The 25,268-nt window shown below is 40.7% G+C and overlaps 1 protein-coding gene across 7 annotated transcripts; it reads right to left on the bottom strand.

The window, feature by feature from the left end:
* Nucleotides 1–2,861: 2,861 nt before the first annotated feature.
* Nucleotides 2,862–22,462, bottom strand: C1D (C1D nuclear receptor corepressor). 7 transcript variants are annotated; one of them, XM_084283553.1, is made up of 6 exons: nucleotides 22,311–22,462; nucleotides 21,434–21,508; nucleotides 8,000–8,146; nucleotides 6,613–6,679; nucleotides 6,070–6,125; nucleotides 2,862–3,507 (listed from the first exon to the last, which is right to left on the bottom strand). In XM_084283553.1, exons 3-6 carry the CDS (start codon nucleotides 8,144–8,146, stop codon nucleotides 3,331–3,333), a joined length of 447 nt encoding a protein of 148 aa, XP_084139679.1. In that variant the 5' UTR covers nucleotides 21,434–21,508; nucleotides 22,311–22,462; the 3' UTR covers nucleotides 2,862–3,330. The 7 variants fall into 7 exon arrangements, with proteins under 7 accessions (XP_084139679.1, XP_084139681.1, XP_084139680.1 ...); XM_084283555.1 differs by lacking the exons at nucleotides 21,434–21,508; nucleotides 22,311–22,462 and adding an exon at nucleotides 15,660–15,728; XM_084283554.1 differs by lacking the exons at nucleotides 21,434–21,508; nucleotides 22,311–22,462 and adding an exon at nucleotides 14,828–15,640.
* Between the last annotated feature and the right edge of the window lie 2,806 nt (nucleotides 22,463–25,268).

Genomic DNA, 25,268 nt, shown 5'->3' with positions numbered 1-25,268 from the left:
ATAATTTACTTTTCATGTCCAACTGCAGCAGTTCAATGAAGCCACACTTATTCAAGGACCAAAGTTCTTTAATGTCAGTGGAAATTCTCCCACTGACTTCAAAGCAGATTGAATCAATGACCATCTAATGACCTCCAAATCAGGTCATGCACACAGCTTCCATGGAAGCCCCCAAGTGCTGTTTATTTAAATGCAGTTATTTAATGCTAACACTAGTGTGGCTTAAAATCTTGAGTTGCATTTTCATTTTTCTAGGTTTCCTTTGGTAAGCTTAGAAAATTCCCCAAGTGACCTTCTATCAAATTCTAGTCATAGCTGCTAACTTCTCGTACTCTTAGCAATATCGTCGCTTTATTGTGGCAAAGACTAGAAAGCAAGAAAAGTCCAAAGACCAGCAGCTAACATATTAAATGCACGTATCAAAACACAGATGTAGATTTAAAAAGTAAATACTATTTAAACTTTTAACTTGAAACTTGAACATAAACCCATCTAAGTTTGACATCATTGATCAGCCTCTGGTTAGTCCAACGACGTACAGGTCTGTAACATAAATTAAGATTTTTACATATTTTTCTCATTGCATTGGTTAAAAACATTCTCAGAAGCAGCAGTTTTAAGCTTTAATGTACTTGCAGTAGCAAAACCAAGATAGAGCAGGGAGGTGTCACGTGTACCTTAATGCTCTCTTTAAATACCTTAAGTTCATTAATACTTAGTACCAGTAACTTATAATAGCAATGCTGTACATTTGCATTAACCAGTGCAGAATTGGCATTTCTGCAGCATATTCCGCACATAAAGCAATGGGACTAGAAATCTCCCAGATATTTTCCTAGATTTTCAGGCCTTTTCAGACCCATTCTACAAACTAAGACTCACATCCGTTCATGCACACAGACTCTGTTTTGTCATTTCATATTTGAGATGTGTAAAATTAAATGCATATCCTGAAGTTCAGATGTTCCTAGGAACACTTCAGTGATAGATACAAATACTTGGCATTCATGCTCATGTATTTCAAGCCTCTTTCTACTAAGGCCAAGAGTCAGTAACAGGACCATGGTGACGCTCCTCCGTTTGCAATGGTTGTTTTCTTTGCATTGGAAATGCCACAAACACAGGCTTTGTCACCAGAATATCCATACAAGCCTAAAGCATTTACAGAGTTGCATTTATCACATGTATATAAACTGGCTTATCACAAATGCCAGCTACCTGTATAATAATTAATTATACCAGACAGATTGCTACCTCAGTAACTCTTAGCTAATATCCTTGCATTATTCTTATTTAAACATTTACCAATGAAAGCTGTGTACTTCACTGGACGCTGAATTATGATCCTTTTCAGAAATTAACCTTTTAAAAGAAAAACGGTAATTGAGAAGCTTAAGAGGAAAATCATGTAATGGAAACGTCCTTCAATTCCCTTTTAATTAACAGCATTGTGCATAAATACATACTGATCTACCTGTTTCCTCAAGACAGCGTGCCAAAGTAGAAGACAACATCTCCCAGAAAATCTCTGTATTATAGTGCTTGTGGCTTGTGCCACTTTATACCACTTCTATCCTATTTTATTACTAATTAGTTCATAGGAAATCTGTCCTCTAAATTAGAAAAAAAAAAAAAAACACACATTAACTGTGTTTGAGATTGACATTTTGAAACTCATGCTTTGCATATGAAAGTATCTACACCCACACAAGTTCAGAATTCTGATTATATTCTACAGCCACCATTTGCAGCAGTAAGTTCAAAAGGGTTGCAGAACAGGACAGATTTCCAAATAAATTGCCCAAACCTATCCGAACACACCAAGAGAAGAGCTGCTTTACATGAGTATTGCTGTCTTTGTTGAGAACACACTTGGAGTCTTTCACATTTTTAGCTTTAATCACAACAGAAGACTCATGAGTCTAACAGCGCTCTTTTTTTTGCATAACTCTGACATTAACCTGTAGAAACGAATCAGTCTCAATTTTAGCTTTCAGCTGGCAAACGTTTACGGGGCTTTGACACGTATATGCACAAGTAGTCCCGTAGATTGGAGGCTGCAGTTAGGTGCCTGCGTGAGCATCTATATAAGCAAATTCCCTTAGTTAGATTGCTTTAACCAGATTGAAGGAAGTGCTATTTATTCAAAGATTTTATTACAAACAAAAACATGTACATTCATATTAGTCACTGAAAAAGTTTCTACAATACACAATTGAGTTTATTAAACTTGATAATATTTTAAATATTTATTATCAGATATCCAATGACAAGAGAACCTTCATTTTAGCACCTCATTCAAATTAGTCCTGATTCTGCATTGCACGATGCAGTACGACTCTAAGGACCACAGTAATCAATTGTAAATCATCCAGCTTGCAGTACTATAGTAGGTGTACTGGATTTATCTGAGGGAAACGAATAGTTTGCAAGGCAGAAGAGTAGTTTGAACTGTACCAGAGAATGCTTTCCCCACTGAAGATCTGAGAAATAGCAATGAATAACCACACTCCTACCACCTCACAGCACACTTCTCTGTGTCAGCAGTGAGAGATGAGCGCTGCAGACAAAATTCCAATCAAGTTCCTGCCTGTGCTATTTCCTAATAGCTGTCCCCTGGCTGCTCCTTTGTTCAGCCCCTACAAAGAACCCTCTTGGGTTATGTTTTTTTTTCTATTGACTGACACAGGGGCTTAGCGTGGAATTCAGGCTCTTTGCTCATAGCCCTTGAAGATCAGTTTCCTCAGAGGCAACAGAAGTAAAGGAATATGGCACAAATTCAAGTCCAGAAGCTGAAAAGGAAACAGTTTAACACAGTGAATAAACCTTACATACACTATGAATGCAGCATTTCACACAACTGACAGTGGGAAAGTAAACTTTTTTTTATTAACATAAACACCACAAACTGGACAGCATCATTTGAGACTAGTTTTAATATTCAGGAAATTAAATACATATAAAAAGTGTCAATCATTCAGCAGTAAAAAAAGATAATTCTTAAGCATTATAACAAAACAACACTAGTATCCATTACCAGCAAGTTTATGTCAGGTCATCATCATTTGAATAATGAAATGTTACTTCTCTAGCATCAAATGGCACATTTGATACATCAGATGTACATATAATGTGATTACCTCAGTGATAACTTCTAGACAAAATACAATCCTGTAAATTATTATTATTATTATTTTTTTTTTTTTTAAAGTATAACTTCATCAAAATGTTGTTATATAGCACTTCTGTTAAACTCATACAGCTTACAAACCACATTTCGGTAATTCTAGGAGTCTCTGATTATATAAGGATTTATTATATTATAAAAAATTAGTCCATCTTTCTCTTTTTTCCTTTAGCAGGAGTTTTGGAGGTACGTTCATTTTCAGGGCTTGGTTCCCACAGTGCATTTCTTACAAATCTGGAAGCTGCTCCTTTATCAAGTTTAGATGCCTTTTTCTTGTCTGCTATTTCTTTGACCTTGTTCATATATGTTCTTATTCTCTCCTAGAAAAAAAACAACACACATTTCACACCATTCTTTCAAGATTGCTGCTAAAGTAAAATCAATGAGTAGAAGCACTCCACATGGCATACTTCTGTGACCATAATACACAGAAAAAAAATCACATCTTCTAAATATATATCAGACTCTTTGCAAACTTCAGGCTTCCCTTTTAGCTGATTTTCCATCACAGATATCTACTGCACGAATATTTGCCTGACACCCATCACCAAGTGAACATGAAATACTACAAACTTACAGTGAGACAACAGAATTTTATTTATCTTGCAAAGTTAAAACACAAGATACTGAACGTGATTAGGAATTTGGCCCATGATTTCCAGCTGTACCAGAGGTTTCTTTCATGACCGTAAATAACTAAAAAGTCTGTTTCCACTGTCATTCCATAAAGCGAGGGAATACTTTCCTTTCTTGTCATCCTTAGTCTATCATAACAATTTAGTGTCTGCGCTTTTTTAAACAAAGCATGGCTCCGATTCAGCCACGTCCCAATTTAATAATCTATGTACCAAGTCATCCTCAGCCAGTTCCGTGATCGATAAACAAGGGTACTCTGAGGGTGTAATTAAAACCCTTTAAGACAGGAATCACCCTCTGAAGTGCCTGCTACTCTCCACTAAGTAGAGGGGACATTTACACTAATTCTGTAAAATACATAACTTGGCTGACAGATTTCACATTTAGATGTTTAGTCCAATTATGGTCTTGAACTTGAGGGTCTTTAGGTATTACTGAACAAACAACAGTAATATGTGCGTAAAGCACATCCAATTCATGTGTCAGGTAAAGTAATGTGCAAGTGTGGATTAATAGAAGGATACTGATAACTAAATACATGCTGATAACCCACACAGCCATTGATAGCCTTTTTAATCAGGAACATAAGTTACAAAATCTACACTACAAAACTGATTTTCAGTCCTTCAGTGACCCATACAAGCAAATGATTTGTCAAAAAGTTGGACACTCTTTCCATACCAAAAACCTAGCTTTAATGAAGACAGCCTTACAGAGCCCGAAATCATGACAGACTGCAGTATTTCTTTGGTGACTGATATGGCGAATGAGAACAGGTGGCAAGCCTACGTGTATCGGCATGGGAAGAAGGAGCTGACAGATGTCAAAGTGGCAAAAGAAATGAACTCTGATAGCTTGAATGTGAGCTTTATTAATATCGTTTGAATTCCAGTGTACTCTCTGTATATACAGAAGGAGCAATTCTAAAAGCAAAACAATCATGACAGAACAGTCTTTTTTACTCCCTTTCCACACAAATAAGAACATTACGATGTTCTTGGAAGGAAGGAAAGCACATTCATTCACCTTCATACTTGTAAAAGGAAAAGAAACCTGGATAAGAATCTAGCCTATGATAATTCACTCATTCTTCAAGTTAAAATGACTGGCAATTGTGAAGTAAAATACCAGCATAAAATATCCACAGCAGAAGAGTTACAATTTATTTTTAGTATAGCTAAATTAACGCAATATTCAGACGCTATATAATATAGGAGGAACAAGAAACTGATTGAAAGCTCATGAAATATTAACTGATCCATTTTTTAATATGATACAGTCTAGACTACTGAAAATCTCACAAAATTAAAAATAGAAGTATTGCTATTCAGCCTTCCACATTTTTCAGTCCTATCTTCCATTGCCCAGGTTACGTAAGGATTACATTTAATCTAAGTATATGACAATTGCCCAGATTTAATGTTTTCATTTATACAGGAATTAAAATGTGTAGCTGTAAGTTTTGATTTCTATTTTTTTCTTCACGCTATTTGATTTTTTTTTTTTTTTTTTTAAGTCAGCAGAATTTTCAAGATACCAGGGTTTCTATACTGTAGTCATGCATCTAAATGGAATATAGAGACAAACCTAAAAGATTTATTATAGGTTGTAAATATGTCACTAATGCAGAGTTACTGGACAATACACATACAACTGGTGCCAAAAAAGCTTTTAGCTTTGTTGCTGAACTAGATTCTTTACTGCTGAGAAAATGAATTAATGGAGGACTTGGAAGGGGGGGGCTCTTTCCCGTCTCTGCTAGTAAATCAACCACACTATACTTTCAGAGTCACACAAAAGCAAGAAAAGGCAGCCTCAGAGATTAACATGATTCCAAGTATTTATAAGAAAAAAATGCCATATTGGAAGTGATAAATTATTATCAGACATGTAACATTTTTCCATTTAACAGATACAAGTGAAAAGCTATTCTGTTCAGAATTCAATTCTCAAAACAAAGGTGGGGAACAAATAAGATGATGACACTGTTTATCTTGTTCTTATTTCAGCAGGCTCTACAGTGATGCTTTAAACCGTATTGTTGGGAACTGAAAATACGACTTCCTTAATTTAGAGAACCCAACAGGGCATATGAACAGGCAATGATGTAACACTATGTAGCATATGCGCACTATTATGGCAACATACCAATTTTAAACATAGATTTTAAATATACATTGATTTCTGTGTGAGTTAACTGTCCTGGGAAAGTAAAGTAGGCAAAGCATGCATCGTAAGAATCTTACCAGTTCTTGTTTCACTGGATGTTCCTTTGGATTGATTCCCTGAGTAGCCAAGTACACTACAAGAAGAAAACACATTTTTTTGAAATGGAAGGCTGTGATGACCAAGGGCCCAGTCAATTGGTTATATAGGGAAGTGTAGTTTCCACATAAAACTATTAACCCTAGTGTTAACTGTATGGTTAAGTATCTGATGCACTACGGTCACGAAATATTGCAGTTTAAAAATGCATATATATATAATAAATAAATAAAAATACATAGCGTGGTTAAACCTTGTCCTTTCAAGAAGGACTGAAAAGGTTGCCAATAACAGGAAAAAAAGGCACAAAGATCTTCATGCATGTACAAAGTCAGCCTTTGTAATTAGCAATTTTTGATTTGGATTTTCAACATCATTTACCCCAAGAATGGCAGTAATTTGGGTCCTCAGGGTAATTACTAGTTTCTAATTATTTGGCTATGAAATATGGTTATTTAATGTTTGCAGCTGTCTAGAAATGTTCAAATGGTGATCATTTGAACTATTTCTTATCATATACTTACCCCAAAACATTGAATTTAATGTGTATGCTGAAACCAAATCCAGCTTTGCTTGCTCAAGAGGCTCTAACTAGAATGAAAAAAAAAAATTACACATTAAGCAAGATGTGCACAGATTTTAGTAAAATTCCCATTTTATAATTGTACATGAATGCATTCATATACACTGAATGAGCACTTAAAAAAACAAAAACAAACACAAGTTCACTAAGAACATATCCAAGCCTACTTTCCTGCCATCACAGAACCATTCCCTCCTCTTCAAGTATTCACACCATTTTTCCAGTTCGATATTAAATGCCACAATCCCAGATAGCCGAAAGCACAAAATCGATTAGCACATAGCTCAGACTATTGTTCCCATAGTCAGGGAAAGTCCCTATTTTTTCCACAGAAACTTAATTCAAAATAGTTTCTGCTACCACTGGAATTAAAAATAACGTCTTACAATTGCTGAAGCTCAAATGCAAGTATGAACGTTAACACTACACATGTTAGACTGTGTTCAACGCATGCTGGAATACTAAGGGCTGCACAGCAAAGGAAGAATAAAGGTAATGAGTTGTGTTTTTTTTTTTTTTCCCCATCCAACTGTCAAAGTCAATTTACTGTTTTAGTCCTATAGGATTTCCAGAAACTCTGATAAGATCATTGTACAGCGCACTAGTTCCAAAACATGGATACTGTCAAAAGATTGGTGTTGTCAAGACCATTTTCTTCATTTATTTATGTTAGAAATCCTCAGAGAATAAAGAAGTTCCCTCACATGTTAGCTTTTTCTTGCCTTAAAAAAAAAAAAAAAAAGGAAGTTACATGTTAGATCTTAAATGTTAAAAGGCAGGCTTGTATGAGGTCTTCAAGCAGTACCGTCCTCTACCTTTGTGTCCTGATGAAACAACACAAATTTTTCAGACTTGTGCTTATAACACAGCTAGAAGAGAGAGCTCAGGTTTTCAAGCATCAGATTCTGCAAGTCTGGACTTCTAGAATCAGAAGATCAATCCTTAGTGTTGCCAAATCATCTTTGCATCCTTCTGTATTAACCAAGTTCCACGAAAGTTTGTAGCAAAAAGGTCTCAGACAACTGTTAGTGAGCTCTCCAGTCCAGAAAACTAGCATGCACTTTCAGGAAGATCTGGAATAAGGTGGAATGCCCTTTACCTAAACGATTTGCTGGTAGAATCATCACTTTTTACCTTAGAAGAACATATATTTCATTGCTTCGTTTGTAACACCCTCTGGGTACCTTAGCAATGTAAACAGGGTAGGAAGTGTCATATTTGTTATTTGTCTGTACAATGGCTAGCCAAACAGACCCTTTTATTCAATTCAGGTTCCAAACTACTCCTGTTTTAATAACAGAAAGGCTGTCAAAAGGAAGATGATTTACCTTGTAGAGAAGCTCACTTCTAGGAACAGACATCATTGTCTTCAGCATCTCATCTACAGAACTAAGAGATTTTTCAAATGTTGTAAGATAATCATGAATTTCAGTGGGATATTCTTCTGCGTTAATATCATCTTCTGACGTTTCCATCTGGAAAAAAGAAACAGAACTAATAATCCTCCCTACAGACTCAAAAAGACTCTTAAAATACAGTGTTAACATTTATACATTAAACATTACAAAAAACATCTTCTGAAGAGTTCTAGCAAGTAACATCAGTGCTGACACAGTTAAAGGTCCTGTGGTTTCAGGGATCTCTCTCAACCGATGCGCAGAACTGCATGAAGGAGCACTACAAATGACGTGACTGGAGTACCTGTTCTTGTACCAGCCCTAAACCAGTTTTTAACTTTTATGGTCTGTGACAGAAATTATTTGCTTGTGTAAAAAAAGTGCTCCATAAATCACGGTACACAGAGAGCTGCACCAAGCAACAGGCAGAGCACTAAGAAAGCAGCGACAGGGCTTCAGCCCATCTTAGGAACAGACATTACTTCAGCCTCAGAGCAGTTATCCAGCACCAGTTATGTCAGGGTCAGTTACATCTTCCAATCCTAAATTTAGGATTTGGTCCAAGAAACTCTGCTTCTAGACCCTGTTTTTGGAATTCTCTATGGGGTATTATAATCTGCGATATAACTCTACCAGTAAATGATGCTGAGCTCATTTTGATTTCAGAATATGCTGCAAATCTTGAGGACATATCTATGCAAAGCAACTGTGAGATCAGCAAGGATGTGAAAAATCCCAGAGCCTTCCATTTTTGATCCCAGCATTCGTGGTAACATGGCATGGCTACTGCCAAGCCATCTGGCTGCTGGCTTACGATCAAGATCTTAATTCCTCTCTAATCATAAATCACTTATTATCTTGGGGAGTTGATGTTACTTAAAGCTGTGTTATTTTCTACAGCTTCTACTGATTGAGCAATGATTTTTTAAAAAATGTTACAAGGAAAGAAATGAAATATATCATTTTCCTGCCCATTTGCTGGGCTGCATCAAGAACAGCGTGAGCACCTGGAGCACCATAGCCCCTTCTACGTGGGGTCAGCGTGATAATCTCACTGCCAGCTGCTGAGTACAGGGGGCGAGAGCATCGGTTGGAGAAACTGCACTTTGCAAGTTTGATCTATGAACACCAAGCCATACAGCCCATGCAAACAGCAAGGAAACAGCAAACAGCTGTCACATCGCTGGAGTTTGTTTTAAAGGTTTGATCTTTCCCTTTTCCTGGCAGGAGCTTGGTTTGTGTGAGAGAGGTTTCTTTTTATTTATGTTGGCTGCTGGAGGTCAAGCAGGACAAAGATTGGGAGGAAAAACAGTGTGGAGCTATTTTACTCAGGCTTGCCTACAACTTGTTTTTAACCACAGCAGCGCGATGCCAAGCATATGATCAGCCAGCTAACAAGCCCAGTTCCACTGCTGTTATTTGCACGGTTTAGAATTATAATCCTATTCTGCTGCATGACTTTGCATCCTGGTCAGAGTTCGTATAGTGTTACAATTTGTTGAAGGTCCCCTCGCTACCCCAGCACTTAACTCACTCCATCTAAATACCATTTCAGCCACCTGCAGCATATCTGAGCAAGAAAGCTGAGTTGAACTGACGAGATACTGTCACAGAAAGGCGAGATACCAACACAGTTATTTCTGCCCTTTATCATAATATTGTTTGCATTTCATTCTGTCCTGGCTACCTGCACCCTTCTTACGCTGACTGAGCGAGTCCACTGTCTCTGTTGCTGTGTTGTAGTCTTAAAAAGCAGCACAAAAACCATGCAAAGCTACAGAAGGAACTAGACTCTCCCAGCTGCTGATACAGTTAAGCCTGGTTAGAAGCTATCTGTCAGCACACAGTTACTATACTTACTCACACAGGGACAGAGGTGTAATCCAATCCAACAATATATGGGGCTTTGCCATTCTCTCCGATCCCTTATCTACTACGGTCTAAATTTTACAGACACGTGTGAAAACACTGACAAATTCCAACTTTTCTCTCTCCCTGTATCAGGCCATCCAGCACCAGCAACAACAGAAAAAAAAAAGAGCAAATTCCTACAGCAGGAATATGTCACCAAAACTAGTCCCAACTTTTTTACCACAAAAAAATGTGATAAAAAAAAAAAAATGTGGACAAACAGGCACTGCAACATACACGACATTCTTCTCAGTATCCCAAGCTAGACCTAAAGAACGAGGCAGAAAAACTACAGGAAGATAGAAGGAAAGAACAGATGCAGCCCAAAATACATTTTTCTCTGATTGCTGCCTCATGAAGCAGAAAGAGCTGCCCTGGTAACATGATGTATTTACTTCGCATTTAATTAGCAAAGAAAGGGAAAAACTGCTTCAGCCTTCCATGGAACAAGGCTGCACGTTACCATGAAGTCTACCACGCACAGGCTGTCTGCTGCTGCTGCCCTGGGAGAAGGAAGAGTTTGCTGGACTTGTGTTTTCTGTTCATTTCAATGGGAACTAGAGCAAGTTCCTCCTCCTGCTGTGTAGGGACTTCTCTCTTTTCATTAGACTATTGTTTCGGCATTACTAATCTCTAAGCAGGATACATTGCAGCGTTGGCACATGCCAACAATACGGCAGCAGTCAACAGCCTAAAATAGTTTTGAGAGCATTAAATCAACAAGAACAAACTTTACACTGCATCAGAAAACAAGGACACCGGAAAGTGTTTCTGCCAAAATCAACAGACAGACTTCACAGTCACACCTGCTGAATGACAAAGCCAAGGATGCAAGGAACTAAGACCTATCAGTGGCTCTGTAAACATGCCTAAAGGCTACGCTGCCCTCGATAGCTATGTTTCAGTGATTAAACCACAAACAAGATTTCCTCAAAGCACTACAAGTGTTTCCCTATGCACTTCATGCAAGCAGAATTTTAATTCTGTTCCTGAAGTGGATGTTTACTGCACAGGATTTCTTTGTTGGATTTCAACTGTATTTTATTTGCCACAGAGATCCGACTTCAAAAATTAGACATAGTGCAAATATTAAGATAAGTGAAGATAATGAAAATATTTGCTGGATAAACATTTGAATAATGGGGAAAACTCGGGGAAATACGGATAAGAAAGTATTTTCATTATCAAGTAATAACATAATGCAGAACGCGTAAACTGCGGTTGTGTAATGATAGTACTTTATAAGATCTTTAATTTTGAGAACAGAAAGGAAAGTTCACAACCCATAAGCATAAAATAGAAAAGGTCTACTTTGATTAAGGACAATGAGGCAAACCAGAAGTGATGAAAAACGTGGCATGACTTCATAACATCCAGCCAAAACACCTCTCCCTTTTAACTCTGAGCTCAAAAACTCTCATGTAGTTTATGGGGGCAAAAAAGGCTAGAAGAGATACTGTACTTGAGGAAGAAAAGAAATTTAAATCACAAAAGTAACAAGTTTTCTCATGAAAAGGGTTTAATTGCATTTAAGTCTGATTAAGAAGTGCCAGAAAATGAGTTTTCACAGGTGGTAATTCTCATTTATTCACCAACATGACTACATTTATGTGAACTACTTAGAAAGCAAGGAACATCTTGTTTTCTCTCCCGTTAACACAGTATAAACAGTGAGGAATACACTCAGCATTCAGAAGGGGGAGGGACAGAAACATTGGAAAAGAAATACATAAAAGAAACATGAAAAGGGGAAAGCAAGAGAAATGTCATCTTCTGCAGACTATATAAAAATGACTAAATGCAGTTTGCTGCAGTGCTAACATGGCTATTGATCTAAGATCTAACTGCATTAAATTCTGCGTTAAGGAATTTTATAGTAAAAAAGCAGATGACTACACACAAAGCAATTAGCAAAATTGTCTATGTCCATATTTATCTGCCAGGAGAAGGAAAAAAAACTCTGCAGACTCCTCCTTTCAAGAAAAGCACAACCATGGCTGGCACACAAAGGTAAGAAAAGGAAAAAGTAGAACTGTGGATAATTTGCAGGTGGCTTTTATGAATATTCTCTGAATTTACGTGGTGCTTAAGCACAAGCCTCAGAAATCAACTGCCAGCTGGCTTAAAAAAAAACAAAAAACAAAAAACAAACATTCCCTCCTGCCCACCCCAAGACCAAAATCGTATCTCTCATACTGAAAGATGATCTTGAGGTCTCTTCCAACCTAGAAATTCTGTGATTCTGTGATATAAACCCTAATTAGGCCCTGGGTACACCTGTGAGAGATTTCACTGAAGATGCATGGTGAAGGTAACAGAAGTTACAGGCATAGATCGAGGTGGTAACAGGAATCCACTAAAGATAGAATTAAAATATGCTCTTAGTGTCACGCACATGGTTTTCACCTGGAATTAAAAATGCATGTTCAGGATAAAAATTATGTCTGAAATAGTTTCTAACAAGCAAACAAAAAACAGAAGTAACTCAGCATCCTTTGCATTTACTAATGCATCTCAACACTTCATGTTAACTCTTGTGTTTTTTTAAGCACTAGAAGGCCTTATCTTCATATTGAGCTCAAATCTTTTTTTTTTTTTTTTTTTTAAGATCATTCAGCTAACAAAAATCGGATGAGACTTTCTTCCTTTTCATTAATATCTGCAGGCTACATGAAGAAAACCAAAAGAAACCCAAGCCCTTTTGATCCGGGTAGCTAAAATGCTTTCAAACTTAAATCAAATGCACTAGCAACATCAGTATGATCAACCATCTCCACCAGCTCTCAGGAGAATGAGTGTCCTCCCTCTCTGGAGTTCCGACTCTCAACCTGCAGCAAATGCAGGTGATATGCAAGCACAGCAGAGTCTGTCCCTTCTGCTCTAACCTGAGTTCCCTGCCACAGCTGTAGGACCAAGCACTTGGAACACAGAACAAGCATTTCAATTTAAATCTACCAGAGATAACAACAAAGTTCTTTGATTACAAACCTCTTTGGGGCAAAGAAACCCATTTTATTTTGGACAGAGATACCCATTCTATTTGCAAAGCTGTAGTACAATAGGCTCTGATCTGTGAGAGAGACTCCTCAGCATTACTGCAGCGTAACAACTCCTTAGTTACCTGCTACTCATCACCGTGTCCACAGACCTGTTTTGCCACTGATGCCCTTCAAGCCAGCTTGGGGCAGCTGGAGAGTGCATCTAGTACAAGTAGTCAGAGCACTCTTGAAACACCAACTCACAGTCTTGTTTGCAAGAAAGATTTCCATTGCAAAAGCGATTAAGCCTACCATGAAATATCAAGTATGCACCAACAGGCTTATCTTGATCCCCTTAAAAATATCCCAACTTGAGCTCTCCAACATGCCCCTTGCGCTACAATGCAAATGGGCAACAACCAAGCAATCATTTTCAAGCCCACCTCCGAAGCTAGGCTCCAGTCTGTGTCCCAATGTGCACAAAAATACCCTGTTAAACAGCCCACGGCCACAGGCTCTGGCTGATGGCACTGAGATCCAATTTCTTCAGCCTCAGAGGATCCGCAAAGTTTATTTTGCTCTGTCTTAAAAGACTATCAAAATTTCAAGGAAAGGACTAATATTGCAAGTGAGCCTTAACGCTTCAGCCCATGGGGGATATGACGTGAGAAATGGGGTATCTCATCCTGGCCCTTATTCACTTCAGCCCCTTATATACACAGAAACCAGCTTTGATATAAACCTTCAACTTGATCTGTATGATTCCCAAAACATTTTTATTCTCTGTGGAGTGTCATCAGCTGTCCTGGATTCCACGAGGCCGATGACACCGTCATTTCCTCTGCTGGACAAATGCAGCATACACTGGCTCTTGCTCAGCTCGAACCTGTTAGTACTTCCATCAACAAGTACAAGGATAAAGACAGCTTTCTTTAGGTATGTCCAGAACACTTCCTAGTGAGAGGTTTTCCAAAGAGCTCTCACACTCCAGACTATTTTAGCACTGCCCAATTCAAGACTGGGACTTTAACGTGATGTTAAATTTGAATGTCTAAAGTGGTCTCTAAAAAATACTTTTGGTCGCACTGAACCTCTCAGGAACTTCTACAGCAAAATGCTGTCCCCTTGCATAGTCTGAACCACTCTGACAATTTATCTGTAACCCAATTTGTTTGTGACAGCAGTCAATACTTCTGTCCAACCAAAATTCTCCGAAAATAACCAGCCTCCAGTCCGCAGCTGACACACGCTCCAAACCATGGAGTTTAGTGCTGCTACCAAAATTTGCTGCCACTTGTTTCCTCTAGACACTAACTAATAACTAATAAACTGACAAAAAGGAGAACAACCCCTATCAGCAAAGAAAAGGGATATGCAGAATATCACTGAAGTGAGTGAATAATACAGAAAACTAACCTGGGACATGGAGTTTTCACAAGGAGAGAATTAAATAAGAAATCTTTGTAGGATGGAGAAGAGATGCGCGCTGGCCTGACACAGGAAGAAAGTGCATGGCAGTCACGATAGCCTGACACAGGAGGGAGAATAGAGAACTGGGAGAATAGAGAATATAGGCAAAAAGGAACCCAGCAAAACAATTTTCCAGCAGAGAAAAATTGAGCTTATACAAGTGAGTGAGAATAACACTGCCTGTGTGAAGAGGTAACTAAATGCAGTGTGCACCCCAAGGCCCAGCAGGATGACCCACAGCAGGCCGGCACGAAGAATGGAGAAAAGCAAACGGAGTGGGCAAAGGAAGCTCAGACAAATGTAGTAGAATCTACAACCTCAAAGCTTTCCTAGTCCGTTACCACATCCCTTTGGCATCAGTTCTGAAGTTCACAATATGAAGCCTCGTTCTCATTCTTACCCCTCAGTCAGTCACCTTTATTTCTTCTTGCTGTGCTGCCTTCTCCAGCTCTGGTTCTGCAGCCTGCAGTCGTGGTGACCAGCACTATTCCAGCATCCTGTTTTATTTGGAGGGCTTCATGCTTTTCTCTGCTCACCACTGCATCCCATACATATCCCACAATTTTCCACTGATGTTATTAAAAACAAAGAAACTAACCTTTGCTAAACGCTGGCATTTTATATAAAAATCCGATCATCTGTGCACACATGAAGAACCAACTAGAAACATGCCTGTCAAAACGGGCTGTGCGATTTCTGCAAATTATCCAAACGCCTGCATTTCTGATAGGAAGCCTAAGAATGCCAACAAACACCTTAAAGTTGTTAAAAACAAGGCTTTTTAACCGACATAAGCTAAAGTTCAGTTTGTGAGTCCCCTAGTAGGTCACTAGTGGCAACTAAAGGTCCAACCACGACGCTGTGACACAGGAAGAGCACAGCTTCGCCTTCACGAGAGCTCTTATACAAACTGCTGCCTGCCTGCTGACGGGACGGAGCTACCCAACCACTTTACCCACGGCCTGCACGTGCACGGCGGATTTTCCCGTGGAAAAAAACCAGGCTTTTCTCACAGCAATCACTAACTAGCGCTCACTATTTAACGCTCCGCAAGCGGCAGCGCAATTTTAGCGTTATTCAGCCTCGAAACGCCCTCACAGACCCCACGAAGCCCCCCCCTCAGGGCCGTCCCCTCACGGTGTCCCCTCAGGGCCGCCCAACGGCCGCGCCACGCGCCGCAGAGCGGGAAGGGGGGGGGAGGGAGGTCTCCCAGGTGGGGCTGCCGCTCTTACCTCTGCGCGCTCCGTCGCGCGGCTCTGACGTCACGCAGAGGCCGTTGGGCGCGAGGCGCGGCCGTTGGGGCCCCGCCTGTGAGGGAGCGGGGCGGGACGGGGCGGGGCGCCCCTCAGGGGGCTCCTGCACAAAACGTGAGCATTTTATTAATTGTTTGGGTTGCTGCTCCGTGCTCTGGTAAGGCTGGTGTGAGCCCAAACCAGTCTTTCCCCTAATGTTGGAAGCGTATCTAAAGCTCTTCAGGCGTTGTACTTGTACAAGTCTTGTTACCGCCTTGTCCTCATGGAGATTTAGAGGTTTAAGTTTGCGGTTCCTACCAAAATGGCTGAAAATGCAGCTTTTTCAGATATAACATTACTTATGAAAGTAGCAAACACGGGGATGCTTTAAGAACCTTCTGATTGTATGGGGGATGCGCACACGGATAGTGGAAACACTGGGGTGAGGAGGGGTAGCCCTACTGCCTGCACATCCCTCACCAGAGGAGTATAACCCATCTCACTGAATTTCATAACTGTTTCTTAAAGAACACAGCCTAATGCCTTTATCTTGTCCAGTTTTCCAAGTACAACTACAGAACTGTGCACTCTGTGTAAAAGTAAATTGAAGAGGGATTCAGTTTATAAGGCTTAGAAATGCAATAGAATAAATGTGAACAAAACAAAACAACAACAAAAACAAACAAACAGAAACAGCAAGACCTGAACTCCTAAATATAAAAAGTTTGCACTTCCAGACTGCCAAGGTGTCTACAAGAACCACAGAACACTTGACATACGTTAACTCCTTCCTACCTTTGTATTCACGTGCCACAGGTATGGAAGCACAGAGAGGGAAGTTGATCGATAGACTAATTGATTTATCACGTTAGGTAGGACATTTCTGCCAGAGTCGTATTCCCTAAAGCCTTTTTTTTTTTCCAGTTACAAGATGAAAGGAAAATGCAACACATGCTGATCAACGTCCAGATTCAACCGTCTGTGGATAACCACATACAGCATTAATACAGTACAGGTTGGAGTGTTTCACGGTCATACAGTGTGGCTCTTTGTCGCCTTCTGGTGGTTTACACACGTTATAGATTTGCTACTGCCTCCAAATTGCTACAGATTTATGCTTTTATTTGAGTAACGAGAGTTTGTATACTTCAGTGCCATAGATCTTGGAATTTCTAGAGGCAGTTCACTAAGGTTGCTAGGTATATATGTACATGTATTTGTTTTCTGCCTAAAATGACTGTGATGCTTGTTTGTTTTTCAGAGCAGTGAATGAGGAGTTAAGGGTTTGTCTTCATCACAGCCAAAATATGATTGAATACAGCTTATGTAATTCAGTTGTTTTATGTTGGTGTCACCGTGAAAGTATATTATGATTTTATGTGTGGATATCTATACAAAAATCTATCCAGGAAAAGCTATACAGCCATCCAGTACTTAATGGAAGCCATTTCATTTGAGAGGACTATGAATGATTATTGATTTTTCTCTATCATTCCCAAAACAACATAAAACAATCCTAAATATTTTTGCCAAAACAGTCAAAATGACAGGCATCTTTAACATAATTACTCCTTTATTATGATGTATCTCATTCATTGCACACGCTATATATCGACCCCTTCACAGTCAACGTTCTTTGCAGAGCAGACATGGAGGCCAAATCCTGTAGTCTCCACTTGGCTGGAACCATAGTGCTTACATGTAAGCGGGATTTTTGTTCTGAGGTCACCTGCAGTATTCTTATCAGGACGATAATTATTTAAGATAAACATGTTTGCTGTATTTAAGACATGCAGTAATATTTTATAAACATTTCTTTTGAACTGCTGAACTGCCTTGACTTTTCACCTTAGAGAGTGAGGCCCACAGACTTTGTGAAAAAGAAAGCTTTCTGATGCCTTTCATTAAAAGAATGAGGAACAGTATCTGATCTGTATTAACAGAACATTTTTGGTAAATGTATTTCCAAGGCACATTTTCAATTAAAATGTGGTAAATAAGAGCACTTACTCAGCATATCAAGGATAGTGACATTGATGAGATTCTTTTAAGTCACAGCCAGACATCATCTTTCCAAGCATGACAGAAGCCACATGTTTCGATATCAGCAGAAGCCCAGGGTGTCCAGTGACTACATAAAAAGACTTGCTGACAATTACAAGTAAATTGCCATTGTGCCTTGGATTAAGCAGGCTTTTCACTGCTTAGGTGAAAATCAGAGCTCCAGAGAAACACAGATTTTGTACAGTCCTTGTAGAAGACCACTGTGTGCAAGCTGCCCTAATATCCTCAGACATCCCCAGGGCTAAATTCTAAGATTGTGTCAGCTTCAGCAGTGCAAAAAAAAAAAAAAATGGTCTGCTGCAGTTTGTTCATTTTTTATGTCCAAATTCTCTCCCTATTCTACTCTTTGTAATGTCTTTTGAGTCCTCAATTGCATTCCTGTGGTTTGAATGATACAATTTACTAATTACACTACTCCTTCTTTGGACATTATTACATTTGAAAGCAAAATGAATCTCATTAAATTATACTAGAATGAAATCCTCCGGATTATCTGTAAACTTCATTGTTTCCTGAAACGTGCCTTACGATTAAAATCTCATAAAGCAGAAAGAGTAACAGTGTTGCTCTACATACATGTAGATGGGAAGTAGCTTTTAGTCACTTAGGGCAGCTGAGGCATCCCATGTTACTCTGAAGGGGATGAGAGGTGGTTACAGCCTCTCTCCCTTCTCAGCAGGTTCCTCCAGCATCACTCAGTAATCTGGATTGGCAGGCAGGCCATCCGTGCTGAAAACCCTGGCTCAGCCAACCATGTGGAAAAGAGCACTGCGCCTTTGCTGTTCACCGAAAGCTGGATGACATCACAGCTCGGGAAATGAAATCAATCCCGACACTGGCTCCATACTCCCGAGGAGGGACGGTGTGACAGCACAGAGCTTCACAGAACTCCGGTCACTACAAGATGAACGGCAGAAGGCAGTAAGGAACGACTCGATGCTGTGGGCTGGGCAGGAAGAAAGAGCCACCAGGGTGCAGCTCAGCCCACAACCGTGAGGATTCCCAGCAAACCGTCCTTCTGCCCTTTGTAGCTAATGCCACAAAACACAGCATTAGCAGTGGCTGTGCACACTGTGAAAGATCAGCAAGGTTATGGATGATCACCTTGTTCAGGAAAAGAAAGATTCACAAGGAATGAAATCTTCAGCCAGCAAGGCTGCATGCAGACCTGCTTGTAGGACAGACAGATGATTTTATGGAGCCTGGCCGTGTTACACAAAGCCCCCACTTTGCATCCCCAGCAACAGAAAAGCTGTAACAAAAAATCATCCAGGGTGCCTTGAAAATGGCCAGTGTAGCTGATGTCCAAATCACGCTTGTTGGTGCAGATGAGTTAAAAATCTCATTCCAACCAAAAATACGCAGTTCTACTTCTGATCACTTAAGCCTGGGTCATGCTAAGCACCACAGCCTGAAGTACAGACCAGCTGTGGCAACTCCAAAGGCCCAGAAAAATAATGCCACTGAAAAAGTTCACACAGCATTTGAAGATTCTCATGTAGAAGACAAGATGAATACAAAAATTGTTAGGATTCTTCTGAGAATCTGGTGTAAATCCAAAGAAGGATACTAGAAGCCACTTGTAACAAAAGGGTCAATGAATCATTGGCAGCATAAATGTTCAATTAATAAAAACAGACCAGAAAGAAAAGGCATCTGCAGTCATCCTAATGGAGAAAAATAAAGGAACGGTATTACTTTGTTTTCAAGTCCAGCCTCTTCTGACACTAACTGCTCCTTTTGGCCTTTTAATGAGTCTTAGCAAGAGCAGCAGATACACTCCATTAAATAATTTAGCATAAGTGGATATTTTTATCAGGTGTCCACCACAAGCCCTTTCTATCAATTACTGGAGAGGCAGTGCAGAGAGCATCCCCTTTTATTCTGGCAGTCTCTTGAACCTCCAGAGATTCACTGGCTGTGCTGAAAATGCAAAACTAATTCTGACTTAGAATGAGATTTAGTTTGGTGAGGATACAGCTACAATATTTTGAAGCTAAACTGTGAAATGTTGTGCTACCTCTGGTAAGTCTGTAGCTTAGGTTTAAAGAAGTGTGTCTGTGTAAAACTGTGCAACATCACATTTAAACTATTTAAAGAATGAGTTAGTCTGCACCTGGGTACCTGACCTGCAAACCATTTCACAACTGAAGTAAAGTTATGCCTAATGGCATTAAAATGCAGAGGAGCAGAAGATACCTTTTAAAATTCCAGGTCAGGGCAAGCAGACCAGTTTGGGAGATCCCGGTCTTTGTAGAGCACTCATGTCTGAAGGCCTCAACCATGTAAAGAAATCCCTGGGACAGGCATTTTGTGATTTTGAGGCCTGTTTCTCTCCCATCTGTTCAATGGTCAGAGCAACCAATTACCAGAGGAGCATGTAGCAGGAGTAAGCTGAAGCATCGACATCCATCTGCTTGCCGGTACCTGCCTGCCTGCGCTTGCCACTCAGCGGACAAGGGGTGAGTACCTGCCGTGTCCCTGGCACATCACAAGACAAATGCTTGCAAAAGGACGATTACAGGCAGCTCACTGGCACGTTTACGGTAATTTATGTCTCCGTCTGCAGTTTGCAGAGATCAGAGGTATGCAGGGAGCAGGAAATCAAGGCAGGAATAGAGAATTCAGTGATTTATTACAAGGCAGACAGCGAGTCAAGGAAGATGGACCAAAATAATCGGACCTGCCAGGTCTGTGCCCCAACCACTAGAGTGAGGAGGGAAATAGTCTTGAAGAAGCTAACCCCAGGGATGTCTCACATCTTCAGGAGCTAAAGAACAACCAAACAAAAAAACTGTGCCAGCAATGCAGGGCAGTGGCAAAGAAGTGTAACCTCAATTTTTTCCCTGTTGCGGTAGTGTGGGGGTAGTGTATGTGGCACCCCAGGCCCAGATGAACTTAGACTCACCTTTCAGTTAAAATGCTCTGGAAATATCTTTTTTTTTTTTTCTTTTCCATGCACTCAAATTAGATTAGAATGGCTTTAAACATACTAAACACAGACTCTTTTCCCTTTTGAAAACATAACATTTCTAATCAAAATACAGATGTAAAAGTACATGGAAAGAAGGAAACTGAGCTTGATGTAACTTTGTTTTAGGGAGGAAAAATAATATAATTCAATAAGACTAGCTTAAACTCTCTGATTAAAGCTTTTTGAACATAACAGATAGGGAGGCTGAGATCTCTGCTGAGATAAAGATAGTTAGCACAGATCAAAAGAGCTTGTGTTCATGCCAGCGAGATTAAATGACAGGATGTGGTGAAGTGCTGGGTACCGTATCTGGTTACTTCACGTACAAAGCTTTATTTGCTGAATGCAGATATATCTATTAGGTTATATGTATTTATATATGAAACCCGGAGAAATAAATGGAAGGCAATCTACCATGCGTGGAGTATTTGTTCTGATATTGTTCCAAGATTGCATTTTTTCCAATTAGTATGTAAAGCTGTAATTTTTTATAGCTGTCTCTCTCACTAAGATTGTAAAAGAAAATTGTATTAGAAATTGAGATGTTATTTCTAAAGGCATTAGCATTCCACCATTCTCACTTCCTAGCTTCTGTGCATAAACTCAGTAGAACCATATATTTCATTCTCCAACTTCATTTTAGCATGAAGCCTGGGACAATTTCAGGAGTAAATCAAAATTAGAACCCAAATTGCTGTTGTCATTTTAAAGGATTTTTTCCTTGGTAGTTATTTACCTGCGCACGTCCCCTGAAGAGGCAGGATGCCGGGCTGGAAGACCACTGTGGCTGCTTTTGTGTTTGTCACACGTTCTGCAACAACAGATGTGGGAGGAAGAGAATGTGAATGTCAGGAAGGGAAAACGCTGATGGCTAGGAAGATGCCAGAGGCCTGTGCCACCATGCGCTTCTGCAAGGCAGCAGGAGGAGTCTGTCTCCACATCTGCTGAGCAGGCAGCCCTGCCTGGCCGAGCTACACCAGCAAGAAGCATGAAGGAGAAATTCTGTCAGCTCTGCAGGACGATTGATGACTCAGAAAATGAGAGGTTTAGCATGGGATGCACCTGAACTGAGCAGATTTCATTAACTGCACCTACATTTTATTATTTTTCAGCAGTGCTGCCTAGAAACCTGAACCTCGTGGTGCTCCAAGCTGGAAACCCTCAGGAAAAAATTGCCTTTGTCTCAGAAATCTTCCAACAGACAAAAAAAAAAAAAAAAATGAAGATAGCAGGAGGGAAAAAGCCTCTCATAAATAGAGCACATCACTAGCATTGGAATATTTCTGAGGGACAGATGCTGGAGCAACATCCCAGCAAAATCAGAGCCAGAAACAGCTACAGCTGCAGGAGAGGGGCACAGCCCCGTTATGCCCTAGGGTATCGGGAAGGGGGTAGGAGGGCACAGCTTCCTTAGCCCCCAGCAAATCCACAAATAAGAATTTAAGGCTTTGCACCACACGTGGTCATTAGCATCTGTGCAAAGTGAGAATGAAGTTGCATTTATGTTGTATTAATAGAACCTTTAACACACAAAAATAATAAAAATCGTGCCCTAAGTATTTTCTGAGACACAAACATAGCTAGCGGGGGGGTTTCACGTAGGCAGCCCCTACCTGCAAGAGGAAAAACTGGAAGCAGCTGGGACCCAGAGACCTCATCTGTGCTTTACTTAAAGTACCATGGGCCTTACTGCCATTCTGCAAACCACGCGTCCCCTAGCTTCAGAGTGTCTTCACTGTTTCGTAACCTTAAAATCCCAGGCAACCTAGGAGAGCTTGCCTGTGCCTGTTTTATTTATGCTGCTGACGGGCTTTTTATAGTGATGAAAAACATTCAGGTTCACTGCCACGCTTAAGGTCAGGGTGTAATGTTCTGATCAGGAAACGTCCTGAGAGGCTGGCAACCTTGGGAGGCTTCTTGCACGCTGACGACAGAGGAAGGAGCTGTGGGTGTGGGATGGGAAGCCCTGTGTGCGCCTTCTGGACAGGCTGTTCTTACTGCCAGGGGAATTTGGAGGTACCGCCGCGTGGTTCTGTAGCCCCTCACACGGAGATGGTGACTGGGGGTGGGGAGAGTTCCTGACATCCTGCAGGCCTGGGAGTACAGGTGGGCAGGACACGGATCTTTTGGAGGTAGAGAAAACTGGAGCACACACCTCTTCCAGGAACTGCGGCTGTACCCAGCTAACAGCGATGGGCTTGCTACCTGGCTTAGAGAGCAGCCGGGGCAGCTTGTGACCCACCTTAAAATCGAGCTGGTCTCCAAGGCAGGGCTGCCACGTGCAGGCTGCCTCCGGGAAGCAGCCCCTGCTCATGCTGTAGTCCTCAATCAACCAGCACATTGGCTGCTTTATTGGGGTAAATCCTCAAATGCTGCCATGTTCCAAAAGCTTTCACAGTCTTTTCTTTTGTCTGATGTTTCTTTTGATGCTGGTTTTGAATACCTTCCATACCACGGATGAACTTCAGAAGTCAGACACGAAAGGTGATGTTTCATCTCCCTCACCGGCGCTGTACTGAGGCTTCCCCTACAGAGTTATCACCTGTGTTACTTTGCTTGAAATTCAACCCAAAGCATGGATAAGCCTTAATTTATTTTTTTGGTGACAAAAAGTATGAGCTATAGACCTCACATAGGATACCTGCACAGAAAACTGTAATCACCAAGGATCCGTATGAATGATGAAAATCAGTGTCACTGATGTGAAAGAAGAGCCCCTGATTTGAAATAACTGGGTGGCACCTGATAAAAACCTGTGTGACGCATACCTACGTTCTGTTTGCAGCCATGTCCATAAACAGGTTCTTCTCTGCCAAGCGCACATGGGGATGTTTTGCACAGGAAGCGGGCGAGAGCTGCCAAGCAGGTATACTTAGTAAATGTGGTCACTGATGGTAAAGCCAAACAACCCAGCAGCACATTCCATTCCCTGCCCCTGGACCAAGCAGGGGTTTTCCAGAGCACGCCGTGGTACTGCATCAGAGGGGACTCGTGCATTTCATCCCTGATGCGTTATGATTTTATTTAGAACACACTTCAGCTCCTCAGCCTCCAGGCTGCAGAGGCAAGGTGCCAGTCTTCAGCAAGAGAGGGGGAGAGCTATAAATAGAGCAAGCTAGGCCGCTCTGGGCAGCTCTTGGTCTGCTTAAGTTTCTTGTTTAGCCTGGGAGAAGCAGAAATTCAATCTGCTGAGGAGATAAAGCATAGAAAAAGGCACTGGCAGCAGCTCTTCTCTTCCAACCACTACCTTTCATTTTTTAGGTACACAGAAACAGCCACTCACCTTTCCTGAACAGGGGCAGCACCATCATTTGTCTACGCTTTCCTCTAGCTTAGTTTTTTGCAAACTCTCACCATGCAAGGCTGCCACATCTCCATGAAACAAGCTACTCATGAGGGAAAACCATTCCTTCATTCTCAAAGTAACAAATAAAATGAATCCCATAATTAAGCATCTAGAGGTAGCACAAATTTCATCTTCTTTGAGGCCCACGAAGCACTAAGAAGTGTTGTTTAATTATTATCATCTAGGCTCACTAGGAGCTCTCCCTGAAGTTGCTTGTATAAGGAAAGAAAATTGCTGCAGCAGGCTAAGTACGTAACAGGAAATATCACCGAGAGCCTGGTCCTGCACTTGCAATTGTTTGGTTTTGCTCACAAGTACCTACAGTGAGAGCTATTTCTTCCCTCACTCTACTTCACTCCGAATTGCTGTTAAAGAGAGAAAAGCTATTTTCCACAAACTTGTGCTGCCCAGCGTACCTTGCAGTGAGTACAAAGCATTTACAGGACAAAGCTAATGGAGCTCATCTTTAAAAAATGCTTTTTAACTCAAGTGCTTGAACCGATTCTTTGAAGTTCAGATCCCAGCTTTTCAAAGAAATCTGCAGCCAAGATTGCAGAGCAGTGGTTCCCTGCAATCCCTCCCACCCCACGATGCACGTTAAAAAGGACAACATTTAAAATAATTTCAGGATACACTCTCAGTGTTATGCTATGTATGTAAGCAGATGGGATTACTTGTGTCAAAAAAAAAAAAAAGTATGCTAAATATTACACTTGCAAGCAAACCATCAAGTCTCAGGAAGACAGCTGGATCTCATAAATCTCTGCTTTCTGCCAATTCTTTAGCCTACGTTGCTTGAAAGAGCACTTGCGGGCCAATACACACCTCACACACGACACAACCTGCCGCTTGCTGAGCCAGAACGAAACCTGTGCATCCCTGTGCCACACCAGAGGTTAGAGCTGCATTTCTGACAGATGGACAGACCTCCTTAGTTCTTCCTCAGAAGAACTTTCCTTCCACATTTTGCTGTTCCCTGTTCTTCCTACATCTTGCCTGTTCTCCAGCTGGTGGCAGGACCAGCACAGACACAGCTGGTGCCTCTCTCTCTGCCAAGCAGCCTCTAGTTGGTTGTCAGGAGCTGTCAACAGAAAGCCAGGCTGGAAAAGCCATGCAGGCAGCCCACCTGGATTTGTCAGAGAGCAATTCCTCATTCTGAAGCCTAAGAAAACTGAACTTCTTCATAAATGGGCACAAGGGCTCTTTTGCTGTTGGCACGGACAAA

Source organism: Netta rufina (genome assembly GCF_964035555.1).
Source record: "Netta rufina genome assembly, chromosome: 3".
Lineage (NCBI taxonomy): Eukaryota > Metazoa > Chordata > Aves > Anseriformes > Anatidae > Netta > Netta rufina.
The sequence above is the reverse complement of the archived record's forward strand: the minus strand, read 5'-3'. Positions and strand labels throughout refer to the sequence as shown.